Below are 12,485 nucleotides of genomic sequence, written 5' to 3' on the forward strand. Positions count from 1 at the left end.
TAGTGGTGGACTTGGCAGTGTTAGGTTATTGGTTGGACTTGATGTTCTTACAGGTCTTTTCCAGCCTAAACAATTCTATGATTCTATTCTATGATTCTATATACACACATATATACAAATAAAAACATTCTTGCCCAAACTTCTCTCTGAACAGTGAACACACAAGGCAGTTAAATGCAATTGCAAAATTTCTCTGCAGTAGCGTCACTACTGATTGGCTCTTTGCTAGTTTTGCAAGATGTGAGTTGTGAAACAGTCCCACATTCTTGGCTGCTCTAAGTGGGGGATTTCCCCGCATATCAGAGCGGCTATTTTAAAGAAGTTGCCTGATCATTAGGAGTCACTCAGGAAACCATGAAACAGCTAACAGAAACAAAAACCACAAGACAGAAAAAAATATTTTTATAGTCATAGAAACCAGCTTCCTCCTCTCTGTTTTGTCTTATTTGAAGCCTGCGCTTAAGGGAACCATCAAAAAAGCCTTATTCAATGTAGCACAATGCAGTGAAGACAAAGTTCTTATGCAAGCATTACTGCCAGATTTGATTACTTAAGAAATTACAGATACCCTAGAGATACTATACCATCAGACTTTTTTGTTGGAACAAAGGATCCGGTGACGCTGTTTTTCACAGATTCTTGCTCCATCTTTGAAGTTTCTTTAGGCCACACCTAGCATCCAAGTTTCATACCCCTACCTAGGTTACCGGGTTGGAATTCCAAACAAAGCTCTCAGAAAACTGACAGTGAAAGCTGGAAATGAAATCAGGCCCTTGAGATGTGCCATCTAGTTCTAGGGCTTTCCCAGACAGATGACAAACTTCTTAAACTGCTTTAATTTTGGAAGCAGCATCTCCTAAGCACACCAATTCATTGGTGCCCTGTAATCCATGCTATCACCTACACCTCAGGGAAGGATGTGTAAACAATTCTATCCTACTGCCACTTTACCTTCTAAAGAAATGACTGCAAAGCAGTGAAATTCCCAACACATTGTGCAGGAATTAAATGTTTCATTTGTAATCTACAGCTATCCTAAAATATTTCCACAAGTAGGTCTTTCTGAAAGACAGGAAAAGACTAACCCTTCCATTTGACTTACCAACATATAAGAACACAAGCCTACACATTGCAATGACAACACTGAAGCATCTTAAATATTCATTCACAACAACAGCTTTTCAGAAGGAAAGATTCATGCATAGGCACTTTTGGACTAACAGAAGCTGTTTAACAGAACGTGACAACTGCACAGATTCCTTCCAAGCTAGAGGTGGTGTTGGGGGCAGGATGTTACTTTTCAAGTCTTCTCTACATCTGCCAGACCAGAGTTTCCTGTAGAATGCAAAAAAGGCTGCCACGTTCTGGTGACAGCACCCTGTACAGAACAGCATTCCACTGAATCAGATTCAAGCAGCTTAAAGCTGCACTTGAATTCAAGCCTGCTAAACCGTTCCAGAGGTGCCAGGCTGACTGCCGGAAAACAAACTCTTGCTTACTTGCCTACTGGCCAGACACATCACAAGCAGGCCCTACACAGGTTCCCCCCCAACTCTGCTGCTCTCAGAATATTTGCTCAGGAGCACCCTTCAGAAGCAAGGGGAAAAATGTAACCAAGCTTAGCGGCAGAAAAGCTACTTATGACAAGCTGTGACAACTGTTGATGCTGTACACAAGCACCACTTTGAGTCAGACTACTACCAGTATCCTGGAGTTGGGAAGTGCTCTGGAGACATTCAGTCCTCTGCAAAGCAGAAAACTTTAGGGGGTATGGGTTTTTTGTTCATTTGTTTGTTTTAAAGTTGCTACTTCCAAAGAAAGACTAGAGATTCCCCTGTTTACTGCACACTCCTGGGTCAGCAATGGCTCCATATTAGGATCGTGTTAGAAAACTCATCATGTGCTGTAATCTTTTCACTGAACAGAACTCCAAAGAGGCTTCCCTTCCCCACATACCTGCCCTCCAGCCATACACAGACAGGCACAGCAGTGAAGGTTTAATCAACAGCCCTGCCTCAGAATCCCATCCCACTCACTTGGTGTCCATTCTAACAGTTTAGGCGCTGCTGAGATAGCGAAGAGTTCTTCTGAGAATCACCCATGAAATATATAAAGATATAGCGTGATGTGCTTAAGATGGAAACTGGAGATTATTTAAAGGGAAAAATGTTAGCATGGTTTGGTTGTGCTAGTAGTAAAGAACAAGCATTGCAGAGCCCTGGGAACTGGCTGGTTATTCCAAGTGTTTGTATTTTCAAATATGCCATCAGTTCCCAGGGTTTCAAAAATGAAGCTGCCCCAATTCCCGTCCTCACCCCCCAGCCCATGGTATTTCGCAGCTTGATGAGGACAACAACTTTGAAACACTGGTGCCTCAAAGGCCACAAATACAGTCCCTAGCATCTAAATTCTAAGTTTGAGTATTCTGGGGAAGATCTAATTTGATAGGTGAAGTAGATTCTTGATTCTTTTGGAAATCCACACAATCGGGGTTGAATGTACTTCGTGCAGCTGCATGGGACAAATAGCAAGAGCTGATGCAACAGGTGGTTCATACAAAGATGATGACAAAGAACCACTAGAAAGTGATTTAACACACTTTCATGGGATACCACAAGCATGTTTTGCAGAATTAGTGCACAGCAAGCAAGTCAAAAGCACAGTATTCTCCAAATTAAGTACTTGTTTTGATCATATAATTATAGGACAGTACTGTTACAAAACTAAGTTTTGCACAAACATAAACTAACAGGAGAGCATGCCAACAAGGCAGCATTAGAAAGACCTCAAATACATGATTATCTTCAGATCTTCACTACTTTGGTTTTCCTATATGGAAAGGGACTTCCTACGATCTTTCACCTGTTACCAATGCGTTACAACTCCTGCTTGAACGTTTCCTGCAAAATCCATTTCACATAAGATGAAGTCTTGTCCTCACTCGGACCTTTCAAAATCCTTGTTTTGTACTGTGGTAGCCTGCTTCCCCTCTACCATCTAGCTGATGCCAGGTTCAAATACCTATTTATATATAAAAGCAACTTGGTCCATTCGTGTTCTGATAGTGGCTAACAGTGGCTTAGGGAGAGAGTATCAGAATCACAGGTAGGTACAGTGGCTTGCTTCCACCAGTACCTTCCAACCATCTAGCAACAGACTAGTTTAAGTGATATAGAAGTCCCATGTTTAGTAAGTTATGCTTCTCGTAACAGAATCTTCATGCCTTCTAGCTCATTACTCCATGCTCAGCAATCGATGGGCAATGCCACTAAGGTGCAAGTCTCTTCCTCAGGGTTTTCTTCTGGCACAACATCTGATAACCTCTTAAACTAATCAGCAGTTTGTATGGCATATATATTTATATTCAAAACATCAGGAGATATAGCTCGTATCAAGATACTCTCTCCTCTCTACAGACTTACACTGATTACATTTCTCAGAGTGGGACAAGATCTTCATGCAAATTTATATAGTAATCATGTCTCAACACACCGGGTCCTAGAGGCCCTGTAGTAATAGAAAGATAGAGAGTATAGAAGAGGCCAAGTATTGCCCTGCAATTTTGAAGAATTCTAAAGGTTACTGTGAAATCAAAGTCTACACAAGGTTGTTGGGAGGGCTTTTGAAGACACTGAAGATGCTGACATGCCTTGGGGCCAGCACAGCTAAGTCAGGGATGACACCCTGGAGACCATCTGGCACAGGAAACATTACACATTAACACAGACTAACAATTCAATCCTCAAAGATGTTGAGGAAATCAACCAATTGCTTTCTCCATGATCAGATGAACAACATGGCGAAAAGGTAGTGCAATAGGTCTACAGGCCCAGCTCTGCACTGTACCTTTCCCCTCAGTTCCTTATCAGAGACATACCTGTTCTCTTGCATCAGGTCTTTGATCTGAGCCAAAATCCAGTCCACTTCTGAAGAGGAATCGGACCACAGTTCTCGAGACTTCGAAACAGACTGCACAGTCTGCATAACCTGAGTGAAGGAAAAATCCAAGCATTAACAGAAAATATGCTCCAATGGTGAACAGAAAGGCATTGCTATGAAGAGAAGATGCACATGCTCTAAGTACTTCACCAACAGCACTTCAAAAAACTCACGAAAGTTCCCCTTCCTAGGGATATATTAAAAATTAATATAAGCCGTGTCATACATGGAAAAGGCCTGAATGAAAAAGGCAGCAGCACCAAGGAGTCACAGTCCTGGCATCCTCATTTTGGTTCTAAACCTTGCTCTCCCTGACTTCAGCACAAACCAGGACAGACTCATTTTGAATCATTAACTCCACACGTGGGGCGGGGATGAGGCTGCCTACTCAGGACAAGGTTTTGCCAGCCATGTTATGCATACAGTAGATCAAAATGTCAAATCAACACAGCCATTTAGGCAACCTGTCATCAGCTGAGAGCATCTGATGAGTAGGAGCAATACACAAAACAGACTACCAGGTTGTACCAAGAATGCAAGAGAGAATATTGGAGGTTAGTACTCCTCTGAAAGTTAGTGATTTCTTGGTTTGAGTTATACCTTATCTGAGTCTGTCCAGCAAGGTAAGACATGCCTTCTACTTATGCTCACAACCTACCCAAGTGGGAATTTTACCATCACCACGTTCTATAAAATATTGGCATGAAGTATGCTTCATCACGAACAAGTATCTAGCAGATTCTTTTTGGAAGACAATAACTACTGAGAGAATAAAAGAAATTATTTTTCCTGCCAGGTAGGAATGTAATGTAAAATGAGACTGGAAAACAAGGTGTCATTTTCAGGACTGTGATTAGCTCTCTTAACCTATATATGCAAAGCTACTACTGCATGCAAAAGATACTTTAGATGAAATCAAGTGTAAAGACATGATCTAAAGTGACTGAAGAACCTCTAGCCTACCCACACAAACAATCAGACAACAAAGTACACAGCCCCCATGACAGAGCTTATTTTGGCCTAGTTTACACCTTACAGATTTATATAAACTTTTAAGTACAATAAGTAGTTAACAAAATAGCTAGAGAAGTATCTGGATCAGAGACTGTACAGTTACACTGTTATAAAGATGACTTAGGTATAAGTGATCCTTCTTCTTACATGAAAAAGATTAGAGACAGACTATACATTTATGCAGGGAGACTCGCAGCAGAGAGAGCACACCCTGCAGGGAGACTAGCAAAGATACTGTACCACTCTTGCTATGCCAATCCAGGGTGTTTAAATACAAGCTTAAAAAAGCTTCAAGTAGTATTTATTTGATATTTGGAACATTCAGTTGCTGTCATGGTTAGCAAATTATTTGGATGCACCAAACCATCTGCCCTTAAAGGGCACAAGAACAAGCTCACGTCATTTTTTTCAATCCATTTCTAAGTTTCAGAGATTTTATCAGCTATAATCAGTTTTACATTACAGGTCTACTGTTGTACAGAACAGAGTTTCAGAGGCCAACAAAGGACCAATGTGCTTGCATCTATTCAAATTACTGGCAATAGTCATTAATGCATAAAAGTAGTATTATATTTTCTATTAAAGACAAACTTCAGTTAAGAACTTGCAGGTATCAACCATAAGGAGTAACACTCCTTTGCTGCTGACAGATCTTGGCAAGTCCTTTGCCCACCCTTACTCAGTGTATCTCAGAGTGGCAAAAATGATCTATTAAAAGAAGCTATATCCACAACACATGTATCTACAGAGCATTCTTTTTCCACAATTCAGCTGTATTTTGTCATAGTTGACAGACTTTCAAGTGCACCACTTGAAATCATTCAACAGGAAAGGCAGCCTTGCAGGGTGAACAGAGAAATTTCAAAAGCACAGTATGCAGCATTCAATTAAATTGAGGCGTATAACATAAGAGTTTACCCTTCAGCCTGTATTTACACCATTTCGATGGGATAAGGAGAGTTTCACACAAGCTTTGAAACAAAAGTTTTGAAATTACTCTTTAGCAATTGACTGATTACTCCTTTCCTCCATTCAACCCTGGCCAGTTTAAATTTTGAAGTTGCATTTTCCTATTCAGTTTGAAGTACTTCCCTCTGTTCCGTTAATACGTTAAGAGGTCGCTCACCACATATAATCAACTTGTCTCCTTTACGACGCAATGCAAAATGTACAAAATAAGCCAGTACCAACTACAGAAAGGGAACGATGAACGAACGAGAATCACATTATATATTCCAAACCCAAGACAATGAAGGAAACTGGATGTTCATTTTCAATAAAATTCCAGACCCTTGTTCTCATTGCTGATTAAGTCTACGCTTCACTAGAATGTTAGCACATGCTCTCCTTTAGCCCCTAATGATATTAATCGAAATAAAAGTGAGAACAGCTCCCCAATAACAACAGTATGTTGGTGAGGTCACATCCAAAGACATTTTACAGGGTCTGTAACCCAGCTCTCAACACATCTTAAGAACTATCCCATCATTATGAAGGGGAAGCTGACCAGAGAGGGTTTTCTGGGGCAAATTATTCACAAATCTGAACTGCAGCACCTCAGCCACTGGGCCACTGCAAAAATATACGATGGATGGCAGAAAACATGGGCTAATGACTTCTGAATGACAAGTCTCAATTTCCAGAGACACTAGGATGAATGAAAACAAACTGAACACTATGCACATGCACAAGGAAGACTTGGGATCTCCAACAAATACATATCTCATTTATAAAAATGAACAAAGTGTTCGCATTAGAAACCATCACAGCTCAAATTGCTTGTTCTCTGCAGAGAAGCTTTGCTTTGGCAAGCTGTGTATGACAACACTAGGAGAGATAACTGAACAAGGAACTAACCAAGCCCCTCTCCGCACATGCAGCAGTCACACGGGCTACGCACTGGACAGCAGTACTACTTTAGGCGAGAGTACACAACCTGGCAAGCGTTGGTAGCACTGTGGACACGGGCGTGCTGCCACCTCTGCAGCACTGATACATACATCACTTCTGTATCACTTCTGGACAGATTCAAACTGCGGGAGGACGCTACAGGGAGAAAAAAGGGATCCCTGCAGTTATATGAAATATAACTGAAACTATGAAAATACGAAACTCCTGGCACAGCAACTTAGTTGTACTAGCACTCAGATATTTCAAATGAGGCCTGGCCAAGAGTACCGGTTCTTCCGTTTGGGCAAGAATGAAGAGATGACTTACTGCCCCAAGCAGGAAATGAGAAGAACCGAAAGTGCCGATGATCAGACTGCACTTACCCGAAACTGCTCAGCCTTGTAGGATATCAGCACATCTCTGACTTTTTCTAGAAATAAATATAAATATATAGTTTAAACAGGGAATGGATCAACTATATAAGGGAATTTTGTATCTGGGCAAGCTGCTTAGTTCTGCTGAATATACACTCAAGGAAAACATCAGTCAAATGAAGTAATAAATTGTGATTTGGACAACATTCTTCGACTCCTACAGCTCCCAGACTTTTTCAACAACATAAATTTTATCAAGTGGGGTTGAACCAGAAGTTCAGTATTTTATCACTAACAGTGGGCAAAGACAGGCAAGTTGGATAAATCCAGACAGCTCAAAAAAAATCCCGGAATAGATCAGTTTAGGAAGAAATTGCTTCCATAGGCAGTTCATGTTCTGATGCATATTTGTATTCCTTATACTTGCATTTTAAATCTATTGCAACAGCACTGTGTCACAAATCAACCATATCCTTATTGGACTTCATTAAACTTTAATTTACCACCTACATGAAATGTCCTTTCTCTATCCATGGACCACTTTTACTGTACCTGAAATAGCACCATCTTTCAAAATACTTCACCATTCAGGTGTCATTGTCACCTATCAGGATGCCCACCGCCCAGTATCAGCTAGATAAAACTTCAGATGCATTTGAACTGTAGGACTGATATACCACTGCCATTCCACTACTCTGGACATATAAATCACAGAATCTACTGTATCATTCTGTGGTTCTCTCTTTTGGCAACTGGGGGTGGGCTGTTCTTTTTTTTTTTTAGGGTAGCCAGGGAGAGAAAGGAATAGCACATGCTTGAATCTCATCCAACATGAAGTCAGACAGAAGCCCAGACATACACTCTGACAAGAAAAGTGGTAAGTGCTGCTGCCAAGCTAAGTACTGCCCCTAGGTTTGGACTGTCCTAATAAATTCTGTATTAAACTCAAAGCGCACCACAAATTAGCTACTATTTTCTGTATCACAGCTACTGTATCTATGTATTAGTCCGTTATAAAGGAATCTAGAAAAGACTTGCAGCAAATCCATAGATTCTGAATCCAGAAAGATCATTACAGTCACCTAGTGTGACCTTCCAGGGAGCAATAAGGGTCACTTCAGCATTTCTGCACTCTCTGCACCTTGGATTGGGCTGCTGTAATCTGTTGGGTGAGTTACTCCCCATAAGCACGCCATGTTTTGTCAGAAAAAATTATGACTAATTGGTTTTACTGTTTGAGGTACTGTTTGATACCTCACATGCCTCAAACTCGCAGACCAGCCATCTAACCTGAACTCCTGCTTCCTCCAGTAAGTCATTCAAACTAGAAATCCACTTTGAAAAAAGCTCCTTATTTTGGGTTCAAGACTTCTGGTGATGGAAAAGCAACCACTGGAACAGTTTACCAAAGTTTTCCCATTGTTTTGCACTTTGTATCTTAGATTATGTCCAGGTTGAGATACCTGTGATTTTTTTTTTTTTTTAATACTATTGGCACTAGTGATTTTTCTGTCCACGTGCAAAGTATTTTGAAACGGGCTGAACTGCCTTTATCCTGCTCTTGCTCAAGTTATGAATCTACAGAGTTTTGAGGGGTATAAAAGGACCATAGCCTTCTTTGTAGTAGTGGCCTCAATACTAAAACTGTGGTTGTCAAGAGACTACAACTAATTTTTCAATGCTTGGTCCTAAACCATCCCAGTATAACTGTTGCTACTGATTAGGATACTCCATATTCAATAGAAGTAAAAGATTTTATGCTACAAATTCAGTGAGCTAATACCAGAAAAGTCAGTCACCCCAAGAATCCACCAAGGCCCAAAGAGGAATCCCAAAACCTGAGCTGAAGGTATATCTTTATGCATTGTCAGGGCTTTTAAACTGCTTTCTCTAGCATGGGACATATTTAATCCTCATATCTGCTGCTGTTCTAGGGACACCTACCATGGAATTCCTTGTGTTTCTGACAGGCCTCATGCTGTGGGGTTTGAATCTCCCATGCATCATTGTCCAACTCTGCATTTGCTTCCACCCCTTCCTGCTCCTCGTCCTCGTCCTCACTTTCTTCACACAAGTTATTGCCCAACTGACGGCTCCAATATGTCTTTCGTAGCCAGTCCAGCACAACATCACAACCTAAGGGAGAACAGAAAACATTCTCAGAGAGGATTTATTTGTTATCGAAAAAAAAAAAATATAGGTGGTGCATTGCTAACTTGCATTGTGGAAAAAAAAATGCTGTTAAAAAGTTACGAACCCTGAAATCACACACAACTCCATTAATGAAAAGGTGAAGGAGATTTAGAAAAAAAACAACAAAAAAACCCCAAAAAAACCCCACAAGCCAGTATCACAGGCCTGGTAACACCCACCCACTCTCTTTTTGGCAACAAAAAAGACTGGACACTGCTATAGTGCTGCACCGTGCTCAAGCTAGGCCAAATTTAAGCAGAAACTAAGTCCCAGCAGTGGCGTTCTGATCAGAAAATGAGTCAATTCCTTAGTATTACCATGATCAACATAGTGTCTATAACAATAACATTAATTTTTTGTGCAGAGACTACACTAGGCATACATTAGATAGAATGGAAAGGAAACCCCTTTTTCTACATCACTATTTCACTATGCAACTCAATCTAAGGACCCTGCTGAAGGTTATTTAACTGGCTCCTCAGCGCTTAACCCAAAATTCCCAGGAATCCCTTCAAATGCCATGAGCTGGTCATTCATTCAGGCTTGCAATACCTACTGCATTTCTCCCTAAATGGGATTTTTTTAAGAGTCTCAGGTATCTCTAAATCATCAGGAAAAAAAAACTGAGATGAGCTTCCTGTGCTGTAAAGAAGCAAGAGGGCTGAACTATTGTTTCCAGTATTTTTTTCAGGGGAAGGAGAAAGTCTCTAAACACCTGCCCTGTGATGCACCACAGCCTGGAGCCACCGGGCACAGTTCAGCTACCCCCACAGGGCAGCGGCAAAACCTCCCGGTGTCTCACACCACAACTCTCCCTGCCAGGACAGGTCCGCTGCCTGCCCTGCCGCACCCCAAAACGGAGGGAGGGATGCTCCCCTCAGGGCCTGTGGCACTGGCATTGCCGCCCCGAGCGCACCTCAGGCCGGGCCCTCCCAATGCCGCCCGCCAGCAGCACTCACCCTTGCGGCACAGAGCCAGCCGCGGCAGCTTCCCGTGGGTCAGCTCATGACGGAGATCCACAACCCAGATGGGGATATCCACCTGGAATTACAGCCACCGGCGTTACCCCACAGGTCCCACTGCATCACGCCACAACCGTATGCAGCCCTGCAAGGCTGCAGAGAACCTCTGCCCTGGGAACGGCCTCTTCCGGGCCACCCCTGCACCGCAGTCCCCCAGCTTCCCACTTCAAGGTGGGCTGAGATCCCCTCCTCTCTGATCCCAATCCTCCTGTGGCCTAGGATCCATACAAACTCGGGATTTTACAGTTTAAGTTCTTCAGTGTTACTTGCAACAACAGATGTCTTTTTAGACAGAGGTGCTATGTATAATTTAATGAGATACTGAGAAGCAGTTAGATTATGTTTAAAGTGATGAAACATTCTGGATGACAGTTTGTATATCAAAGATACAAATCCTATCATATATAATACTGAAATCATACACGCTCTAAGTTGCACACAATTTTTTGCAACTTTCCTAAGGACTTTAACTATGCAAGACCTCTATTTTCAGGCTCGATCAGTTTTAAGAGGCGAGAAGCAGCACTATTCTTAAAAACCCAGCAAAAAAAAATTCAATTCATCATTCTCACATAGGGGCCCCAGACAAGTCTGTATATATAGGAGAGTCTCAAATACTGTCTGTCCTTCACTTTCAAAACTTGCTGTTCAGACCCAGATATGATGCTCAGTGCAGCTGGCAATAAAAGGACTCAAGTTGGTCCTGCTACTACAATTACACCTTGAACCTTCCGTCCTCCTCACAAACAAGCTCACCTCAAACGAGACACGAGATGAAAATGCCTGCAAATGTGATTAAGTGCTTTTTATGTATAACCTTGCTTGTCAAAGACCAGAATTTATAAACCATAGATTTAGCTAGGAAAGAAACTAGCTAGAAAGTAGCTAAGAAACAAAAATGTGTGGTGTATATGTCAAGTGGTACTATTTACATGTAAATCAAGACTTTTGATCACACGATTCAAAATGCTTTAATGATCATCAGCCTTTGTTACTCCTAATCTGACTTTAAAGAACAAAGTTTTAGATCTAGTTACATCAAGCCTCTTTAAAACTTTGCAGCTGGAAAGAACTGGCATCTATATCCATTATTTTGGTTACAAAAGAACGACCCCCCACAACTCCCTCCACCCAGTGTTGTTAATAGACGATACATATGTTCTCTGTATATACATAAGCTATCGAGTAACTCTTATTAAATACTTACCTCTCTGGCTAATTGTCTCAGAGGAATGCTGACCATTTTCTGTTTCCTTTCTGTGATCAAGTTGACAAACCTGCATGAAGGTTACAGAAAAGATAAATGACTATCAAGAGCTGCAGAGAAACTTAGAACCCCAGAGACAAATCCCCCACGTGCTAAAACACTGTGGTCCCAAAGATTCAAAGTGAAATCAGCCAGCTGAATAATGCTATCTCACAGCACACAGGTCTTCAGAGCCCCACCTTACAAGAGCCAGCCCGTAAGAGAGGATGAGCTCATGCGACTTCAATCTGCCAGATGAATCCAGGACCTTGCAACGAATCAGTTCAGCGGTGCAATCCACTGCGAGAGGCATTTTGGGACCATACCTAGAGAGAAAGGAGAAACAGGTGAGCAGTCTCACAAGAATACACTCCCTCTGCAAAACGCGTGGCTTTCCAGCTACTTTTTGTGCCCTGTGGTACACAACAGCCTGAGGAACGGTATCGAGAAAGACAGCATCAAAGACTCTTTCCAGAAGACATTTATTTGGAACAGAGCGATCACATGGCTACTCCTAAGCATATGTTAAATGAGTACTTACTGATATGCTACGCACATACACAATACCAGATGCCATACCTCGACTGGTCTTGCGTACGAGTGCAGCAGGGGCAACACAAACAGAATAAGGGGATTTAGGGGCCTTGGATATGCTCACTGCAGCACCCTGCCTTGAGAAACCAGCCCGTGAAGCTGCGGGCAGGCAGGGCTTCTACCTCCCCTGGTGCCCACGGGGCCAGCCTACTTCTGGCATGAGCCACATGCCCGAAGCCTACTGCAGGAAGAAGGCGCCCTGCAAGACGGAGC

The 12,485-nt window shown here is 42.0% G+C and overlaps 1 protein-coding gene across 1 annotated transcript; it reads right to left on the minus strand.

Moving 5' to 3' along the window:
- Positions 1 to 3,877: 3,877 nt before the first annotated feature.
- On the minus strand, positions 3,878 to 12,255 carry LOC104072089 (ribosomal biogenesis protein LAS1L-like; the record flags this gene model as incomplete). The annotated part of the gene is made up of 7 exons (XM_009584280.1): positions 12,220 to 12,255; positions 11,879 to 12,108; positions 11,640 to 11,709; positions 10,370 to 10,451; positions 9,162 to 9,353; positions 7,227 to 7,273; positions 3,878 to 3,987 (listed from the first exon to the last, which is right to left on the minus strand). Coding segments are annotated over exons 1-7 (767 nt in total), but the record flags the coding sequence as incomplete, so codon positions are not given.
- Positions 12,256 to 12,485: the final 230 nt, after the last annotated feature.

The sequence above is a fragment of the Fulmarus glacialis genome, unplaced genomic scaffold (genome assembly GCF_000690835.1).
Source record: "Fulmarus glacialis isolate BGI_N327 unplaced genomic scaffold, ASM69083v1 scaffold26688, whole genome shotgun sequence".
In the NCBI taxonomy this organism is placed as follows: Eukaryota; Metazoa; Chordata; class Aves; order Procellariiformes; family Procellariidae; genus Fulmarus; species Fulmarus glacialis.